At 49.3% G+C, this 21,586-nt stretch overlaps 1 protein-coding gene across 3 annotated transcripts in view; it reads right to left on the reverse strand.

The window, feature by feature from the left end:
* Positions 1-703: 703 nt before the first annotated feature.
* wnt5a (wingless-type MMTV integration site family, member 5a) overlaps positions 704-21,586 on the reverse strand; it is a 45,138-nt gene continuing 24,255 nt past the window's right edge. For all 3 annotated transcript variants that reach the window (XM_038812789.1, XM_038812790.1, XM_038812788.1), the window contains exon 5: positions 704-1,188. In XM_038812789.1, coding sequence (XP_038668717.1) covers positions 730-1,188 — 459 coding nt within the window. In that variant the 3' untranslated portion in view covers positions 704-729. The remainder of the gene's footprint in view (positions 1,189-21,586) is intronic.

Genomic DNA, 21,586 nt, shown 5'->3' on the forward strand with positions numbered 1-21,586 from the left:
TTTTAAATATTAAAAAGCCACTTGGGAGTGGAGTTTTCAGTCAATTACATGGATCTGGGGATGTTGCTGGACGATTAAGTCTGGGGCGGCCAATGGGCGATGGATGGTCAGCAAAGTTGGCTTTTTGGAGAATTTTCTGAAACATAGCTCATGAATTGTCAGATTGATATTCAAAATTAATTTTCCGTGCCATGAAAGAGCAAGTTAGTTAAGAGCGTTCAGTCAAATGTTCTCTCTATCCATTATCGAAAGGGATATTCCGAATTCAGTCATTAATCCTCCCAACTGGTCAATGCCAATCATTCCTTTGAGCCAGGTTTGGTTAGAGACAGGATCAGGTGACTGGAGGGGAGGCCTCTCTCTCCTCTGAGTGCAGTCATGGTGTTGAACAATCTGCATTTCTTGCCCGCCGCTTTGAGTGTTGGTCATAAGTATGTGGATTTTCAAAGATCTCACATCACAATTGCTGCTTTCTACTTCCATGTTTAGCATTAAACCTATTTTTTGTGGGTTTTCGATACGGTTGGGGTCCTCGCGGTATTAAAATCTGCTTTGTTCAATTTGCGTTCCGTGAGTTCAAATATTCAGTGGCAGTTCGAGCATTGCAGCGACGGTCCAGACCTCCTCGGAGTCTCAAGTTCTCGCTCTCTCTCTCATCCTCTGTAGCTACAGGTCTTTTAGGGGGAATGAATGGGGGGGGGGGGGGGGGGGGGGGGGGGTGGAGAGACGCTATTTGCAAACGAATTGATCAACCACCTCTGTGCACTTTTTGCACTTGACATAGCAACACCAGTGGAATTTGCAGTGACAGCGCTCGGTACGAACTGTCTTAAATTGGTCATAGCCCCGTCCACAGCACATCAGCGCACAGCCGTCCATCCCCTCGGAGGTCTTGTTGCACAGGCGACCTTGTGTACCCAGGGAGCCGGTGCTTTCGTTCCGGACGCAATAGTCGGGGCTCTGGTCCACATAGACCAGGTCCAGGGTGGTGGGTGAGTTGAAGCGGCTGTTGCTCTGAACCAGTTTCCCGCGGCTGTTCAATTTCATGGAGGTGGCGCTGTCGTATTTCTCCTTGAGAGCATCGCCAACCTTTCGGAAATCAGCTAACTGTAACCAGCACGTCTTCAGGCTGCAAGATCCCGAGACCCCGTGACATTTACAGGCCACGTTCGCCAGGTTATACACCATCTGGAAGAAATATCAAGTACAAAAGTGTTAAAGAAATTCCTTCAGGAAACAGTTTGTTTCAACATCTTCATAGCTCAGTGAAAGTGACCGCAGCATTCCAACCCACAAACCCACCCTCCTCACTCCTAAACTCACCCCATCTTCCGAACTCAGCATCCAAACTTTACCTCACCATTAAACTCACCCCACTCCTCAAACTCATCCAACTCAGTCCACTCCACCCCTCAAAATCAACATTCACACTTGCCCCCACACCTAAATTCACCCCTCGCATCACCCCAAAACTCACCCTTCAAACTCACACTCCAAAATCGCCCCCCAAATTCACCCCACCCATCAAACACAACACCCAAAATCGCCCCACACTTAGACCCAACCCCACCCCCAAACATGCCCCCCAAACCTCTAAACTCATCCGAAACCAGTATCAGCCCCCCAAACCCACCCTCACCCCACTTCCCCAAACTCAACACCCAAACACAGCCCTCAAACTCACCCTCACCTCCGCAAACTCACCGCCAACACCCCCAAAATCAACCCCCTCTCAAACTCACTCTCACCTCCCAAATCCTACCCCCACAACAGTGAACACCCCACCTCACCTCCCTAACTCACCCCCACACACCCCCGCACTCATCTCCCCTACACTCACCTCCCCTGCAGTCACCCCAAAAAGCTCTGAACACCCAGCCACACTCGTACCCCTCCGCACACACACAGACACCCACACCGTCTTTCAACCCACTCACACACGTTCTCACCCTCCACACACTCTCACCCCCCCCCCCCAAGCCCGACACACTCTCACCTGCCACCACACCAGCTCTACAAACTCTCAACCCCCTATCTTACAGACTCTCTCACCTACCTGCTCCTCCCCAACACACAAACTTTCAGCAATGCATGTTTATCAGCTCACTTCATGAAAAACTACTTCCCAAGGGTCCCTTCAAAACAATTCAAATCAAAGAGTGCAAGAGCATTGGACACAGATATTGCTCTCTGATGGCTAAAGCCTAGTCCTTGGGCTCTGAAATTGTCATGCAGTGTAAACTTTACACCGGCACTTTGAAACTTGGGGTTAACCTTAGGGAGATGTGAAAAGAAATACAAGCTAGGGACAAGATTCAAGGCGGAAACAGCATTCAAGTAGATATGGTGGAAACGACACATCATTTTATTCAGCCAATCAAAATGGACATTTGTGGTTAAAGAGGCTAATCCCACTCTTGCACCCTAGTTCTACAGAATCTGAAACCCAGTCCGAAGGCCTTCCTGATCTGGTGATATGCATCACTGTAAATACACAAGGTGTTAATGTAAATACACGACTAGCTAGACACTAGAGGGAGCACCAGAGACATGACAGACAGACATTTAACCAATAGGCCAGTAAGATAGGACACGACCAATGGGCATTCACGATACACACAGAGCTGACACTACCACAGGGGGGCATTACACCAACCCAACCCATATATGAGGACACCGCAAACATGATCTATCTCTTTCCAGTGGAGACACTTAGTGAGTACACAGGGTTGATTGAACACATCACACCCACCACGTGGATTGTAGCAGACTGGTTCGTCAATCTGAGTAGCTATAGCAGGATTAACAGGAGAGTGAAATCCAAGTAGGAGAATTGTTAACAGTTTAATAAATGCGTTAAAGCTATCTCCAAGACTGAACCATCCTTTGTCAGGGTGCACATCAAGGAAGCAGCTAGTGCTATGTCAAGAGCATGACAAAACACCTGACACCTTAGTGCTGCGGGCATTTTGCAACCTCAGTCCGTCGGCACTCTGACACTCAGCCCTGTGGCTCTCCCTCTGCCCTGTGGGCTCCCTGACACTCAGCCCTGTGGCTCTCCCTCTGCCCTGTGGGCTCCCTGACACTCAGCCCTGTGGCTCTCACTCAGCCCTGTGGGCTCCCTGACACTCAGCCCTGTGGCTCTCACTCAGCCCTGTGGGCTCCCTGACACTCAGCCCTGTGGGCTCTCTGACACTCAGCCCTGTGGGCTCTCTGACACTCAGCCCTGTGGGCTCACTGACACTCAGCGCTGTGAGCTCCCTGACACTCAGCCCTGTGGCTCTCCCTCAGCCCTGTGGGCTCTCTGACACTCAGCCCTGTGGGCTCTCTGACACTCAGCCCTGTGGGCTCACTGACACTCAGCCCTGTGAGCTCCCTGACACTCAGCCCTGTGGCTCTCCCTCAGCCCTGTGGGCTCTCTGACACTCAGCCCTGTGGGCTCCCTGACACTCAGCCCTGTGGGATCTCTGACACTCAGCCCTGTGGGCTCTCTGACACTCAGCCCTGTGGCTCTCCCTCAGCCCTGTGGCTCTCCCTCAGCCCTGTGGCTCTCTGACACTCAGCCCTGTGGGATCCCTGACACTCAGCCCTGTGGCTCTCCCTCAGCCCTGTGGCTCTCCCTCAGCCCTGTGGCTCTCTGACACTCAGCCCTGTGGCTCTCCCTCAGCCCTGTGGCTCTCCCTCAGCCCTGTGGGCTCACTGACACTCAGCCCTGTGGGCTCCCTGACACTCAGCCCTGTGGCTCTCCCTCAGCCCTATGGCTCTCCCTCAGCCCTGTGGGCTCCCTGACACTCAGCCCTGTGGGCTCCCTGACACTCAGCCCTGTGGGTCTCCCTCAGCCCTATGGCTCTCCTTCAGCCCTGTGGGCTCCCTGAAACTCAGCCCTGTGGGCTCCCTGACACTCAGCCCTGTGGCTCTCCCTCAGCCCTGTGGGCTCTCTGACACTCAGCCCTGTGGCTCTCCCTCAGCCCTGTGGGCTCCCTGACACTCAGCCCTGTGGCTCTCCCTCAGCCCTGTGGGCTCCCTGACACTCAGCCCTGTGGCTCTCCCTCAGCCCTGTGGGCTCCCTGACACTCAGCCCTGTGAGCTCTCTGACACTCAGCCCTGTGGGCTCCCTGACACTCAGCCCTGTGGGCTCCCTGACACTCAGCCCTGTGGGCTCTCTGACACTCAGCCCTGTGGCTCTCTGACACTCAGCCCTGTGGCTCTCCCTCAGCCCTGTGGGCTCTCTGACACTCAGCCCTGTGGGCTCTCTGACACTCAGCCCTGTGGGCTCCCTGACACTCAGTCCTGTGGCTCTCCCTCAGCCCTGTGGCTCTCTGACACTCAGCCCTGTGGCTCTCTGACACTCAGCCCTGTGGCTCTCTGACACTCAGCCCTGTGGCTCTCTGACACTCAGCCCTGTGGCTCTCCCTCAGCCCTGTGGCTCTCCCTCAGCCCTGTGGCTCTCTGACACTCAGCCCTGTGGCTCTCCCTCAGCCCTGTGGGCTCTCCCTCAGCCCTGTGGGCTCACTGACACTCAGCCCTGTGGCTCTCTGACACTCAGCCCTGTGGCTCTCTGACACTCAGCCCTGTGGCTCTCTGACACTCAGCCCTGTGGCTCTCCCTCAGCCCTGTGGCTCTCCCTCAGCCCTGTGGCTCTCTGACACTCAGCCCTGTGGCTCTCCCTCAGCCCTGTGGCTCTCCCTCAGCCCTGTGGGCTCTCCCTCAGCCCTGTGGGCTCACTGACACTCAGCCCTGTGGCTCTCCCTCAGCCCTGTGGGCTCACTGACACTCAGCCCTGTGGGCTCTCTGACACTCAGCCCTGTGGGATCTCTGACACGCAGCCCTGTGGGCTCTCTGACACTCAGCCCTGTGGCTCTCCCTCAGCCCTGTGGGCTCTCTGACACTCAGCCCTGTGGCTCTCCCTCAGCCCTGTTGCTCTCCCTCAGCCCTGTGGGCTCCCTGACACTCAGCGCTGTGGGCTCACTGACACTCAGCCCTGTGGCTCTCCCTCAGCCCTGTGGCTCTCCCTCAGCCCTGTGGCTCTCTGACACTAAGCCCTGTGGGTTCACTGACACTCAGCCCTGTGGCTCTCTGACACTCAGCCCTGTGGGATCTCTGACACTCAGCCCTGTGGGCTCTCTGACACTCAGCCCTGTGGGCTCCCTGACACTCAGCCCTGTGGGATCTCTGACACTCAGCCCTGTGGGCTCTCTGACACTCAGCCCTGTGGGCTCCCTGACACTCAGCCCTGTGGCTCTCTGACACTCAGCTCTGTGGGCTCCCTGACACTCAGCCCTGAGGGCTCTCTGACACTCAGCCCTGTGGGATCTCTGACACTCAGCCCTGTGGGCTCTCTGACACTCAGCCCTGTGGCTCTCCCTCAGCCCTGTGGGCTCTCCCGCAGCCCTGTGGGCTCACTGACACTCAGCCCTGTGGCTCTCCCTCAGCCCTGTGGGCTCTCCCTCAGCCCTGTGGGCTCACTGACACTCAGCCCTGTGGCTCTCCCTCAGCCCTGTGGGCTCACTGACACTCAGCCCTGTGGGCTCTCTGACACTCAGCCCTGTGGGATCTCTGACACGCAGCCCTGTGGGCTCTCTGACACTCAGCCCTGTAGCTCTCCCTCAGCCCTGTGGGCTCTCTGACACTCAGCCCTGTGGCTCTCCCTCAGCCCTGTTGCTCTCCCTCAGCCCTGTGGGCTCCCTGACACTCAGCGCTGTGGGCTCCCTGACACTCAGCCCTGTGGGCTCCCTGACACTCAGCGCTGTGGGCTCCCTGACACTCAGCCCTGTGGGCTCACTGACACTCAGCCCTGTGGCTCTCCCTCAGCCCTGTGGCTCTCCCTCAGCCCTGTGGCTCTCTGACACTAAGCCCTGTGGGTTCACTGACACTCAGCCCTGTGGCTCTCTGACACTCAGCCCTGTGGCTCTCCCTCAGCCCTGTGGGCTCCCTGACACTCAGCCCTGTTGGCTCCCTGACACTCAGCCCTGTGGGCTCCCTGACACTCAGCCCTGTGGGATCTCTGACACTCAGCCCTGTGGGCTCTCTGACACTCAGCCCTGTGGGCTCCCTGACACTCAGCCCTGTGGCTCTCTGACACTCAGCTCTGTGGGCTCCCTGACACTCAGCCCTGAGGGCTCTCTGACACTCAGCCCTGTGGGATCTCTGACACGCAGCCCTGTGGGCTCTCTGACACTCAGCCCTGTGGGCTCTCCCTCAGCCCTGTGGGATCTCTGACACTCAGCCCTGTGGCTCTCTGACACTCAGCCCTGTGGGATCTCTGACACTCAGCCCTGTGGGCTCCCTGACACTCAGCCCTGTGGGCTCTCTGACACTCAGCCCTGTGGGATCCCTGACACGCAGCCCTGTGGGCTCTCTGACACTCAGCCCTGTGGGCTCTCTGACACTCAGCCCTGTGGCTCTCTGACACTCAGCCCTGTGGGCTCCCTGACACTCAGCCCTGTGGCTCTCCCTCAGCCCTGTGGGCTCTCTGACACGCAGCCCTGTGGCTCTCCCTCAGCCCTGTGGCTCTCCCTCAGCCCTGTGGCTCTCTGACACTCAGCCCTGTGGCTCTCCCTCAGCCCTGTGGGCTCCCTGACACTCAGCCCTGTGGGCTCCCTCACCTCCCTGACACTCAGCCCTGTGGCTGTCCCTCAGCCCTGTGGCTCTCCCTCAGCCCTGTGGGCTCTCTGACACGCAGCCCTGTGGCTCTCCCTCAGCCCTGTGGCTCTCCCTCAGCCCTGTGGCTCTCTGACACTCAGCCCTGTGGCTCTCCCTCAGCCCTGTGGGCTCCCTGACACTCAGCCCTGTGGGATCCCTGACACTCAGCCCTGTGGGTTCTCTGACACGCAGCCCTGTGGGCTCTCTGACACTGAGCCCTGTGGGCTCTCTGACACTCAGCCCTGTGGCTCTCCCTCAGCCCTGTGGGATCCCTGACACGCAGCCCTGTGGCTCTACCTCAGCCCTGTGGGCTCTCTGACACTCAGCCCTGTGGGCTCCCTGACACTCAGCCCTGTGAGCTATCCTTTAGCCAGTTTTCTCTCTGACACTCAGCACTGTGGGCTCTCTGACACTCCCAGGTGTACAGACATATTTGAACAGCTCATAAGTATATAAAATTCCCAGAATCGTCTGAAAGCTCAAGTACTTTAGATGGATCCGTTTTTGTCCAATGTGTGCAGGAGGGTTTCCTGATGCAGTATGTAGATAGGCCAACAAGAGGCGAGGCCATATTAGATTTGGTACTGGGTAATGAACCAGGACAGGTGTTAGATTTGGAGGTAGGTGAGCATTTTGGTGAAGTTACCACAATTCGATTACGTTTACTTTAGCGATGGAAAGGGATAGGTATAAACCGCAGGACAAGAGTTATTGCTGGGGGAAAGGCAATTATGATGCGATGAGGCAAGTCTTAGGATGCATCGCCTGGAGAGGAAAACTGCAGGGGATGGACACAATGGAAATGTGGAGCATGTTCAAGGAACAGCTACTGCGTGTCCTTGATAAGTATGTACCTGTTAGGCAGGGAGGAAGTGGTCGAGTGAGGGAACCATGGGTTACTAAAGCAGTTGAATCACTTGTCAAGAGGAAGAAGGAGGCTTATGTGAAGATGAGACGTGATGGTTCAGTTGGGTCGCTTGAGAGTTACAAGTTAGCTAGGAAGGCTCTAAAGAGAGAGCTAAGAAGAGCCAAGCGAGGACATGAGAAGTCTTTGGCAGGTAGGATCAAGGATAACCCTAAAGCTTTCTATAGGTATGTCAGGAATAAAAGAATGACTAAGGTAAGAGTAGGGCCAGTCAAGGACAGTAGTGCGAAGTTGTGCGTAGAGTCCGAGGAGATAGGAGAGGTGCTAAATGAGTATTTTTCGTCAGTATTCACACAGGAAAAAGACAAAGTTGTCGAGGAGAATACTGAGATACAGGCTACTAGACTAGAAGGGCTTGAGGTTCATAAGGAGGAGGTGTTAGCAATTCTGGAAAGTGTGAAAATAGATACGTCCCCTGGGCCGGATGGGATTTATCCTAGGATTCTCTGGGAAGCTAGGGAGGAGATTGCTGAGCCTTTGGCTTTGATCTTTAAGTCATCTTTGTCTACAGGAATAGTGCCAGAGGACTGGAGGATAGCAAATGTTGTCCCCTTGTACAAGAAGGGGAGTAGAGATAACCCCGGTAACTATAGGCCAGTGAGCCTTACTTCTGTTGTGGGAAAAGTCTTGGAAAGGTTTATAAGAGATAGGATGTATAATCATCTGGAAAGGAATAATTTGATTAGAGATAGTCAACATGGTTTTGTGAAGGGTAGGTCGTGCCTCACAAACCTCATTGAGTTCTTCGAGAAGGTGACCAAACAGATGGATGAGGGTAAAGCAGTTGATGTGGTGTATATGGATTTCAGTAAAGCGTTTGATAAGGTTCCCCACGGTAGACTATTGCAGAAAATACAGAGGCATGAGATTCAGATTTAGCAGTTTGGATCAGAAATTGGCTAGCTGATAGAAGACAAAAAGTGGTGGTTGATGGGAAATGCTCTGACTGGTGTCCAGTTACTAGTGGTGTGCCACAAGGATCTGTTTTGTCATTTTTATAAATGACCTGGAGGAGGGCGTAGAAGGATGGGTGAGTAAATTTGCGGATGACACTAAAGTCGGTAGAGTTGTGGACAGTGCAGAAGGATGTTACAAGTTACAGAGGGACGTAGATAAGCTGCAGAGCTGGGCTGACAGGTGGCAAATGGAATTTAATGCAGAAAAGTGTGAGGTGATTCATTTTGGAAGGAAAAACAGAAAGGCAGAGTACTGGGCTAATGGTAAGATTCTTGGTAGTGTGGACGAGCAGAGAGATCTCGGTGTCCATGTCCATAGATCCCTGAAAGTTGCCAGGTTGAGAGGGTTGTTAAGAAGGCGTACGGTGTGTTAGCTTTTATTGGTAGAAGAATTGAATTTCGGAGCCATGAGGTCATGTTGCAGTTGTACAAAACTCTGGTGCGGCCGCATTTGGAGTATTGTGTGCAGTTCTGGTCGCCACATTATAGGAAGGATGTGGAAGCATTGGAAAGGGTACAGAGGAGATTTACAAGAATGTTGCCTGGTATGGAGGGAAGATCATATGAGGAAAGGCTGAAGGACTTAAGGCTGTTTTTGTTAGAGAGAAGAAGGTTAAGAGGTGACTTAATTGAGGCATACAAGATGATCAGAGGATTAGATAGAGTGGACAGTGAGAGCCTTTTTCCTCGGATGGTGATGTCCAGCACGAGGGGACATAGCTTTAAATTGAGGGGAGATAGATATAGGACAGATGTCAGAGGTAGATTCTTTACTCAGAGAGTAGTAAGGGCGTGGAATGCCCTGCCTGCAACAGTAGTGGACTCGCCAACACTAAACGCATTCAAATGGTCATTGGATAGGCATATGGACGATAAGGGAATAGTGTAGAGGGACTTTAGAGGAGTTTCACAGGACGGCGCAACATCGTGGGCTGAAGGGCCTGTACTGCGCTGTAATGTTCTATGTTCTATGTTCAACTGGATTTCTGCAATTCTGACTACCATAAGAGTCATCGTATCATAATTTTTCTATATGGCCCCAATATTGAACTTCCTCTGAATGTCTAATACTCCAACCATTCTTGACAAAAGCCAATGTTGATGGGAATTTAAATACATTCTTGTTTAATGCAATTATACTGCTTTTGTGCTTTTATAAACACGTTGATTAGTATTCCAGTTATTGACTGAACCAATTTGATAGCTGTGCATAATTGCTGCTGTGGATATAAAGTAGATCATGTACAAACTTCAAATATGTTCTCCCAGTTAATATGCACAATCTTTCTGAAGAGAAGACAGTTGATGAATACAATGAAGCTTTTCAAATCAGAAGCTAGCTGATTAATGCCTCTATTGGCTCTCTCTTCAGATCCTCACCCTGTTTTAGTTCTCAGACAAAATCTATTTTGGCTGAGTTAATCTTTTCTGAACATGAACAACAATTCCCGTACCAGCCTCCCCGAACAGGCGCCGGAATGTGGCGACTAGGGGCTTTTCACAGTAACTTCATTGAAGCCTACTCGTGACAATGAGCGATTTTCATTTTCATTTCATTTCACAATTCAAGATTCTTGTACGGCCAAGTTTGAGGATTTACCTAAAGGCACTGCCGTCAATAGTATTTGCAAATACTGGCAGTTTGAAATGTGGATAGAATCAGAGACCCACGGTCTTGGATCTTTCAATTTGTCTTGAGGTTGTACAAAAGTTTTTGGTCAATGAAACAGACAAAGAGTTTCACGCATCTACACACTTGTCAAATTATGCTGAATAGCATTCGTGAATAAGACTACAGTGACATATAACTAGTTCATTGATAACCCCATGGCCACCTTCCATTATTATAATATTTCTGCCAAGTTCTCCTCCAACAAACAGGCTTGCAAGAAGATCAGTGTGAACAAACATATATACATATCAGGTGGAGCAAAAGAGAGATGTCATCAATTTTTTGTTACCAAAGGTCTGATCATCTGTCTAGTGAATGACAAATTACTAAAGGAACTGAAAATAACATTTTCAGTTGAGAACAATACTGTCTCAAAACTGCAAACATTGCCGGAGGGAAAGGCAACTGGAAAATAGTTAACGAGCTAACTAACTAAAACAATCCTGCCTGTCCCTTTATCGTGAATGAAGGTGACATGCTACCAGTGACAAACATGAACCTTTCTCAGTCCTTCCCAGCCAATGTAAAAAGTATTTGTAATCAAAAGCGATGTTATTGTGCAAGCAACAACTTGAAAACAATTGCGCATACATAATTATGTGCACTTACAGAAAACAAATCCTGCACTACAAATAAAGTAACTTCGACGATCAATTTACATCAACCAAACTCTCATGGAACTATTTGGAAAGCAGAGATTTCTGCTGTTGTTTTGGTCAACATACCTCCCACAACCAATAGCATGAAAAAAAAACCTTCATTTGCTGCTTGGATCTGGCTAGCTGCGAAATGGCTCTCATGTTTACAAGGATTAGACATCAAAAGTAATATTTTTGTCATGAAATTCTTTGCAGCATGCTCAGGGAAATGCTATGGTGCTGTATAAATGCAAGTTCTTCAACAGCAAATGAAATATAAGTCAGCACGGGAGAACCATTTTAGCAATCAGTTCTCGAATAGACATGGCGCATTTCATGAAAATAAAATGAGCGGCACCTTGACAATTGTATTTTCTTCCATAATTTGAAGGAAATATAGTTTGGTTAGCAGTCGATCACAGATCACAGTACAATCCATGATTTTCAGTGCAGTCCTTTTGGGGTCATGTCAGCTTTTAGCCATATAAGACCACAAGACCATAAGACATAGAAGCAGAATTAGGCCACTCGGCCCATCGAGTCTGCTTCGCCATTCAATCATGGTTGATATTTTCTCATCCACATTCTCCTGCCTTCTCCCCATAACCCCTGATCCCCTTATTAAACAAGAACCTGTCTATCTCTGTCTTAAAGACACTCAGTGATTTGACCTCCACAGCCTTCTGCGGCAAAGAGTTCCACAGATTCACCATCCTCTGGCTCATGAAATTACTCTTCATCTCTGTTTTAAAGGGTCGTCCCTTTAGTCTGAGATGGTGTGCTCTGGTTCTAGTTTTTCCTACAAGTGGAAACATCCTCTCCACGTCCACTCTATCCAGGCCTCGCAGTATCCTGTAAGTTTCAATAAGATCCCCCCTCATCCTTCTAAACTCCAATGAGTACAGACCCGGAGTCTGCAACCGTTCCTCATACAACACGTTCTTCACTCCAGGCATCACTCTTGTGAACCTCCTCTGGATCCTTTCCAAGTCCAGCACATCCTTCCTTAGATACGGGGCCCAAAACTGCTCACAATACTCCAAATGGGGTCAGACCCAGGGCCGGCTCAAGGTGCCGGCAACTCGGGCAGTCGCCCAGGGCGCCATGTGCTAGGGGCGCCGCGTAAAAGACTCGGGTAACGCGCTTGCGCAGTTGGGCCAGTGCCAACCTGCGCATGCGCGGTGGCCGCCCTCCCTCAGGCCGCCCCGCACAAACATTGCGGATGGATCCAGGCTCGCCGGCGGTCACTCCGGCCCCCCCCCCCCTCGGGCCCCCCCCCCCCGCCCCCCCCGCCCCCCCCCCCCCCCCCCAACCTCCCACCCCCGGCCCCGCCCCCCCCCCTGGCCCGGCCCCCCCACCCCGAAGGGCGCCGAAGTTCAGCTTGCCCAGGGCGCCAGCAACCCTAGGGCCGGTGCTGGTCAGACCAGATCCTTTTACAGCCACAGAAGTACATCCCTGGTCTTATATTCTAGCCCTCTTGACATGAATGCTAACATTGCATTTGCCTTCTGAACTGCCGACTGAACCTGCACATTAACCTAAGATTAGCTAGTGCAGGAGAATAGAAATTACGGGAATAGTTCAAGTATGCCCTGATTTATTTTGTACTTCCTGTAAATTCTGCATTGCTTTCGTGCTGAGCTAAAGAAGCACCTCATAAGTTCAGGAGCAAAGAGTGACAATTTCTCTGATTCTATTGATTCTCATTTCCTTTTGAATCCAGATATGAGGAAAGAGAAAACTATAGAAATTGCTCTTACTCCCCATTAAAATAGGAAGTTTCCTTTATTCAGTCTTCCTTTGGAAAAATATATTGGCCTGAATGTTCTGCTCTCACAACGAGGCTAAGGGTGAGTATGAAATTGCAGAGACAGAAATCTCTCCAGGTTCCCGCCTGCTCCAACCACACAGTGATTTGACGCATGAGAGAGCAAGGCCTCGGATGGGAAGCCCGCCCTTGCCCCAGTTGAGACACTGAAGTAGCCAATTAATGGCCACTTAAAAGCTTTTACATCCCAGCCTAAATTTTCAGGCTGACGGGAACAGTAAACCTCTGTGGGGAAAGCCAGAAAGAATCAAATTTAGATCTCTGGCAGGAAGGAGGGGATGATGCCTCCATCGGAAGCCCCTTTCGACTGGGGCTACCATCCCCTCAAGGCCAGATAACTTCTGTTACTCCCCTCCCCACCCGACACCCTGATTACACCCTTGAAACTCCCCCAGACTTTCCCTACCTCCCCTGACCTGGGGTCCTTTATATTTACTTTCCATAGAACCCCGACAGTGCAGAAGCAAGCCATTCAGCCCATCGAGTCTGCACCGACCCTTCAAAAGTGCATGCACATTCCTCTGCCCTATCAGTATAACCCCATGCATTTATCATGCCTAAACCACCTAACCTGCACATCTTTGGACACAAAGAGGAAATTTAGCATTGCCAATCCACCTAATCTGCACATTTGCCGACTGTGAGAGGAAACCGGAGCACTCGAAGGAAACCCACACAAACAAGGGGAGAATGTGCAAACTCCACACAGACCATTACCCAAGGCTGGAAATCAACCCGTGTCTCTGGCACTGTGAAGCAGCAGTGCTAACCACTGTGCCACCATGCTGCCCATTGTCCTCCAGATCCAGCACTTAGGCTCAGACAGCTTGGTGTTGTTCCCCTTCTGTCCACTCGAGCGCTGTCCCTGCAGGGAGTGGAGTGCTGAAAACCAATCAGCTTGGCCAGCAGCTCTCTAAGGTGGGACATCCTCCAGAGTGAGGAGTGGAAGGCTCGCTTGCAGACAATCAATGCTCATTGGAGCGTAAATTGGCCAGAGGATAGTCAAGGTCAGTCGGGATGTGTTCCCCGACATCTGAAAAAATCAGGCCAATATTAAAGTACTTACTGGATACATCAAATATTTTATGATTCCCAGCCTATAATGGTATTTGACAAATCTGGCAATTGAATTACCTCAAGAGTTGTCTCGCGTCTCCACTGTAACCTTGGTGGATAACCTGTGGAAAGGCTGAGATTTCCACAGTTCATTGCCCAAGTTATGATGGGCGAAGTAAGAAACATGTTGGGCTGGATTCTCCGTTTGTGAGGCTAAGTGCCATGTGAAGGGAGAATCCACAGGAGGTTCACAGTCACGCTGAGGGGAAAGCACAGGCGCTGTGTGAAACAATGGCCAGGACCCGGGCCACGCAGGTGCAGGACTGATGACCTGCACCGGTCGTGCTGTAAAACATGGCACCTGCTGTGCTCGAGCCCTAACCCACCAACCGCCACCCCACAGCCCATCCCCAGGCCACGCCACAACAGCCGCCCCAACACTAGCAGAAGCCACCCCAGCCAGCGGCATGGAACCCGGATGAGTGTGGCGGCGCTGGACATTGTCCGCAGCCGGCAGACCGGGTTCCCGACCGCTGGGACTACACGTGGCCCGCACGTCGGGAACTCAACCAATCAGGGACAGAGCGTCGCGGGTGGGCCGGCCGATGACGCGCCAACAGCATTAAAACGGTGCATGCCGCACGTCACGATGACGCTGGATTGGAGGTGATAGAGCTTGGCCAGTGATAATGACAGGCAAGACACCAGATTCAAACTTTATGACGAACGGCTATCTTAATCCAGCACTTTATTTCTATTGGTGTCATTAGGATGTTCATTGGTTTACAGATTGTGAGAAATGGAAGTATTATACATACAGGAAACAAAACAAAGTGGGCAGAACGGTGGCGCAGTGGTTAGCACTGCTGCCTCACGACGCCGAGGTCCCAGGTTTGTTCCCAGCTCTGGGTCACTATCCGTGTGGAGTTTGCACATTCTCCCCGTGTCTGCGTGGTTTTCATCCCACAACCCAAAGATGTGCAGGGTAGGTGGATTGGCCTCGCTAAATTGTCCCTTAATTGGAAAAAATGAAGTGGGTACTCTAAATTTTAAAAGAAAAACAAAAGGAAACAAAACAAAAATGAGTTAAACCTGCAAAGGTGTAAAGTTTGAAGAGTCTCCTCCTTTCCACAACCCCTGAACAAACAAAGTCCTTGGTACAATGGCACAGTGGTTAGCACCGCCGCCTCACCGCGCCAGGGACCCGTGTTCAATTCCAGCCTCGGGTGACTGTCTGTGTGGGGATTGCACATTCTCCCCCTGTCTATGTGCGTTTCCTCCCACAGTCCAAAAATGAGCAGATTAAGTGGATTGGCTAAATTGCCCCTTAGTGTCCAAAAGGTTAGGTGGGGTTACTGGGTTACGGGGCTAGGGTGGAAGCGTGGGCTTTAGTTAGGTGTTCTTTCCAAGGGTCGGTGCAGACTCGATGGGCCGAATGGCCTCCTTCTGCACTGTAAATTCTATGGTTCTATTATAGAGTATAAATAAACATTAATATGTAAAATTAGCAGTTCTACTTCATGCTAAAGCTATAATTGGTTTCTGCACCAGCTGATTTAGCTGAGAGCAGAGGTAACCCCAGGAGAACTGGACAGTAAATCATCAGGTAGATTTACAATTCCTCCCCTTTATCTAATGCTCAAGTGTGGCTCATTTCAAAATGATATATTATTCCCAACATGGAAGGGGAAATTATGAAGGAACATAGGGTAAGTGAGTGGACAAATTATGGCAGATGAAGTTCAATGTGGGGAAGTCTAAGGCTATCTTCTCCGACTGTGAAAGACAAAGCAGAGTACTTTCTTAAAGATCAGAAAATAAAATTTGCGGAGGAGCAAAGGGAGTTCAGTATCCACACACACACACAAATCATGAAAGCTAGTGCACAGTCCAAATAGGCGCATGAAATATTAGCTTTTACTTTTGAGGGGATTGGAATAGAAAAGTAAGGACATGGTGCTTCAGTTGGACAGAACTTTGTTCAAACCCTACCCCGAGTGCTGTCATCAACCACAGGGGGGATATATTCAGCCAGACTTTGCTGGAGTGAGGCATCTCACAGAATGCCCCATTCGTTTCGCTTTTTTGTGCATGTTTCGTTATTTTTTTTTGCCCAGAGATTTGTTGAAAGGGTGAGCTGATCACAAAGCAGGAAGGGAGCCAGGGACCTTGGTAGACAGTGGCATGAACACTGAACCTCCTTACCGCATGAGATTTAAGGATTGAGGAATGAACAGAGGGAGGAGTGAGATGGAGGGTGAATTAGAGTGGAGAAATTCAATATAATGCCCAATCGGGTACATACGGAGAAATAAAGTGAGGGAAAATAATTGGATTATGAGAGAGAGAGAAAAAGGGGTAGAAAGGAAAAATTCGTACTCAGGGAGTCCGGTAGTAATAGCTTAGTTGAGAATTTGGAGGCAGTTTCGCCAGCACTTTGGGTTGGGGGCAGGGTCACGGTAAATGCCGATTCGGGGGAACCATAGATTTGAGCCAGGGAAGTGGGATGGAAATTTTCAGAGTTGGGAGGAGAAAGGAATTAGAACACTAAAAGATTTATTTCTTGGGGGTCGTTTTGCGAGATTGAAGGAGCTGGGAGCAAAGTATGGGCTGGAGCAGGGGGAAATATTTAGATACATGCAGGTTCGAGAGTTTGCCAGAAAGGAGATACAGAGCTTCCCAGTCGAGCCGGCTTCCACATTGCTGGGGGAGGTGCTGGCGACAGGGGGACTGGAAAAGGGGATAGTATCGGCGGTTTACGGGGCTCTTTTGGAGGAGGAGAGGGCGGCGCTAGAAGGGATCAAGGCAAATTGGGAGCAAGACTTGGGAGAAGGTATGGAGGAGGGGTTCTGGTGTGAGGTGCTCCAGAGGGTGAATGCCTCCACCTCATGTGCAAGCTTGGGGCTGATACAGATGAAGATGGTGTATAGAGCACACCTTACAAGGGCGAGATTGAGCCGACTGTTTGAAGGGTTAGAGGATGTGTGTGAACGTTGCAGAGGGGGCCCCGCAAACCACGTTCATATGTTTTGGTCCTGTCCAAACCTGGAGGATTACGTGAAGGAGGTGTTTAGGGTAATCTCTAAAGTGGTGCACATGAAACTGGATGTGGACCTTGGGAGGCCATATTCGGTGTGTTGGACCAGCCGGGGTTGGAAATGGGCGCGGAGGCAGATGTTGTAGCCTTCGCCTCGTTGATCGCCCGAAGGCGGATCCTGTTAGGGTGGAGATCAACCTCTGCACCCAGTGCCCTGGCGTGGCGGGGAGACCTGCTGGAATTCTTAACGCTTGAAAAGGTCAAATGTGAACTGAGGGGAAGGATGGAGGGATTCTACAATTCATGGGGGTTATTATTTATGCACTTTCGAGAATTGGATCACATCGAACATTAGGGGGGGTGGGGGCTCAGAGGGTTGGGGGAGGGGGGACTGTATGTGTTAATGGTGACCATGGGTGATTCTTGATTCCTTTTTGTCATTTGTTTATGTTAACATGCGGGCCAATATCTGGAGTTTGGTGAAAGGATGGGATCGTTGTTATTGATATGGGGATTGACATTGCGTTCGTTACTGATTATTGTTTATTGTTGGATGTAAATTTGGGAGAAAATGTGAAAAAGGAGGGGAATAAAAAAAATTTTTAAAAGAAGAAAGGAAAAATAAGATTTACAAATTTAAAATGTAAAACTTGAATAAATGAGACTCCTGCACTTATAATTGCTTATTTCCTTGGGAAGAAAAGTTGACTGGTAATCATTTACAATGATTACACCATCATTACCAATTATCACACAATTATAAGGGTGCTTTGCTATTAATTACAGATGTAGCTTTCTCTGATGAGTTTAATAGGCAATTAATGCACATATTCAACAAATTTATCAAAATCACCATCAAAAATATGCTGTTTAGTGAAGCTAACAGTGCAGCAGTGTAAATCCACCCCCCCCCCCCCCCCCCCCCCTCCAGGAATTGCTTCCAAGTTGCAACTCACTGGCTAATTTGCAGAGTAATAATGGCTTCTGCTGTTCAACCACCAGTATTTATTTCAGAAAAACCTGTCCCATTGGCTTTGGGGAAGATACAGCACAGATTCATGGTAATGAAGGCAAGGCTTTAAAAGGGTTAAATTATGAAGACAGGTTGTATTAACTTAGTTTGTAATTCCTTCGGTTGACTGTTGAATTGTGGCCCCATCAAAATTTTAAAATGGTAAACAAATTGAATATGTTTATACGTTGGGTGAGGAATGGACATAGTACTAATTTACGGCTATCGATTGTTACCAATGTTAGCAGTGTAATAAAAAAAATTCAAGAACAAAATCTAGATGAACCTTTCCTGAACTTTAAACAGGTTCTCATCAAGGCATGGCAAACCTGCTTGTATTATTGGCAGATTTAATCTTGCCCTTTCTAATATAAAAATGCAAAGATCGACTTGGCTGTGCCCCTGTCACTCAAACATGTCACTCGTACCCTTTGCTGCTCATTAGGCTTCTATAGCTTTTTTTCAGGGCTATTTTACCAGATACAAGCCTTAATTCCAAAACATATTCCAAAACAAAATTAAGAAAAGGGTTTAAAAAAATAAAATTTTACTTGGTGGTTAATGACATAAAACAGACTGAAGGAAATACACTGAGAAGATATTGTTACAATGTTTGAATATTTATTTCATTTGTCTGAAGTCCAAATCTCAATTAAGCTATTCTTCAGATTCAAGAATTCAGTGTCAGCGGGGTGAACTGGATTTTGATTTTAAACGGCTGGTCTCTGTAGACTGGAATGTCCTTGGATCTACTGACTGTCTAAAGGTTAACACTTTAAAACTAACATCTTGCCCAGTTTCTGTAATGAACTTGGAGAAATTACTAGCGGTACAATTGTGTCTTCAACATCCAAATTAAGCTGCAATTTATTTCTCTTCTGAGATTTTCGGGGGGGGGGGGGGGCACATGTGGCCCTTGTGCATTCTGAGTGCAGCCCACAAAACATTTTGTTGACCATTGCCCATGCCAGAGCTGCCACATTCCACAGATTTCCATCGTTTTTTCCTTAATTTAATTTACAGATTGTGGGCGTGCTGGTTAGGCCAGCATTTATTGCCGATCGCTAGTCGCCCTTCAGAAGGTAGTGATGAGTTGCCTTCTTGAACCGCTGCAGTCCTTGAGGTGTAGGTACACCCAATGTGCTGTTAGTGAGGGAGTTCCAGGATGTTGCCCCAGCGACAGTGAAGGAACGGCGATATATTTCCAAGTCAGGACGGTGAGTTGGAGGGGAAGATCCAGGTGGTGGGGTTCCCAGGTCTCTGCTGCTCTTGTCTTTCTAGATAGTAGTAGTCGTGGGTTTGGAAGATGCTGTCTAAGGAACCTTGGATGAATTACTGCAGTGCACCTTGTAGATGGTGCACATGGCTGCCACTATTCGTCGGTGGTGGAGGGATTGACTGTTTGTGGAAGGGGAAGCAATCAAGCGGGCTGCTTTGTCCGGAATGATGTTGATCTTCTTGAGTGTTGTTGGAGCTGCACTCATCCTGCTCTTGTCTTTCTAGATAGTAGTAGTCGTGGGTTTGGAAGATGCTGTCTAAGGAACCTTGGATGAATTACTGCAGTGCACCTTGTAGATGGTGCACATGGCTGCCACTATTCGTCGGTGGTGGAGGGATTGACTGTTTGTGGAAGGGGAAGCAATCAAGCAGGCTGCTTTGTCCGGAATGATGTTGATCTTCTTGAGTGTTGTTGGAGCTGCACTCATCCAGGGCATTACACTCCTGACTTGTGCCTTGTAAAAGGTGGTCAGGTTTTGGGGGGGGGGGTCTTTGACCTGCCCTGGTAGCCACAGTATTAATATGATCCTGTTCAGTTTCTGATCAATGGTAACACCCAGTGATGGTAATGCCATTGAATGTCAAGGGCAGTTGTTAGATCCCCTCTTGTAGGAGATGGTCATTGCCTGGCACTTGTGTGGCGTGAATATAACTTGCCACTTATCAACCCCAGCCTGGATATTGTCCAGGTCTTGCTGCATTTGGACATGGACTGGTTCATTAACTGAGGAGTTGCGAATGGTGCTGAACGTTTGCAGTCATCCGCAAACATCCCCACTTCTGACCTTATGATGGAGGGGAGGTCATTGATAAAGCAGCTGACGATGTTTGGGCCTAGGACACTACCCTGAGGAATTTCTGCAATGATGTCCTGGAGCTGAGATGATTGACATCCAACCACCGCAACCATCTTCCTTTGTGCCAGGTATGACTCCAACCAGTTGAGAGTTTTCCCCGATTCCTATTGACTCCAGTTAAGCTAGGGCTCCTTGATGACATACTCAGTCAAATGCTACGTTGATGTCAAGGGCAGTCACTCTCACCTCACCTCTGGCATTCAGTGCTTTTGTCTATGTTTGAACCAAAGCTGTAATGAGGTCAGGAGCTGAGTGGCCCTGGTGGAACACAAACTGAGCATCCGTGAGCAGGTTATTGCTGAGTAAGTGCCACTGTTGATGACTCCTTCCATCACTTTGCTGATGATGGTACGATGGTATGATTAAAGAGATAGACACATAAAGCAAGGATAAGTGGTGAGGTGCATGCTGATTGCACACAATATGGGGTGGGATTCTCCGTTTTGCCAGTGCCTGGAAGTTTCCCGATGGCGTGGGGCTGCCCCACAATGGGAAACCCCACTGACCGGCAGGCGTAACGGAGAATCCTGCCGGCGGGTCGAGGCTGAAAAGTGGCGTGGTGGGGCGGAGAATCCAGCCCATGGACTATGAGAGCCATACATTCTCTCTGGGTCCAAAGTGTAAATATTTTTTTTTTTTTTTAATCATTTGAAGTTGATGACAGTTCTATTAATATATAAATGATTAAACATTTTCTATAACCCGTTATGAAATATTCAGCGTGTATTAAATGTATTTAACCTTATTCATGGGGTCATGGTTAGTGAACAAGCCCGATTTCAATTGTGCGGCCTACTGTGATGAAGGAGGGCAACTCATGCGGCCCACTCACTAGCCTCGGCTGCCCATCACTCTTATAGACCTCTCTGGGGACACAGTCAATGCTGCTTCATAATGCCTCATGAGAAGCTGAGCTTCAGCAATAGTGCAACAAAACTTAAATCATTTTTCCAATTATAAAATCCCAGCCTATTTGTCAAATGGGGCTAGACAGCTGTAAATTCTGATTTCAGCTAACATTTGAACTTAGTACCTTTTTAAAATAAGGACATGACGAATCCACACCAAGTAAAAATAGGAGCAAAGTTTTATTAACAAACGCTGTATATGCACTTCCTAGTAGAGCCCTACCGGGTTGCTGCTTGGTCGGTGCCTTACTGACCGACCTTATATACGCAGGGAGCTCATACTCTGCAAGGAGCACGTGGTAGACAAACATTCGCACCTCGTAGGCCCCGTGCAGGATATTACACGTTTCTTTGCTAGGCCAACACAACTGTTGTAACTACTAAGCATGCGAGTTTAATCATTTGCAATGGATACAAATAGTTGCATCTTATTAAAAAAAACTGCATATAAGAGTCTTTGCGTCCTTGTGCTTGGTTAGTTGATGAGAATGGATTCCAAATGCTTGATTTGCAAACACTGCAATACTGCCCTGTGAGTACTACAGAGAATTTAAAAGAAGCAGATTGTTTCTATGGCTGGTGGAGTTCACATTTACTATACTCTTATGGCACTCATTTGTCATGGAAAGTTTCATAAAAATGAGTTTTGTATCCAGATAAAGCACATTATTCTGATCAAACTGCAGTTTATGACAATGAATGTGTATGAATTCAGCATCCATAGTCATTCGAAAATTAGCCCTGCAAAGTATCCACATGAACACAGGACAGATTTGT

This window comes from Scyliorhinus canicula, chromosome 11 (assembly GCF_902713615.1).
Source record: "Scyliorhinus canicula chromosome 11, sScyCan1.1, whole genome shotgun sequence".
Lineage (NCBI taxonomy): Eukaryota > Metazoa > Chordata > Chondrichthyes > Carcharhiniformes > Scyliorhinidae > Scyliorhinus > Scyliorhinus canicula.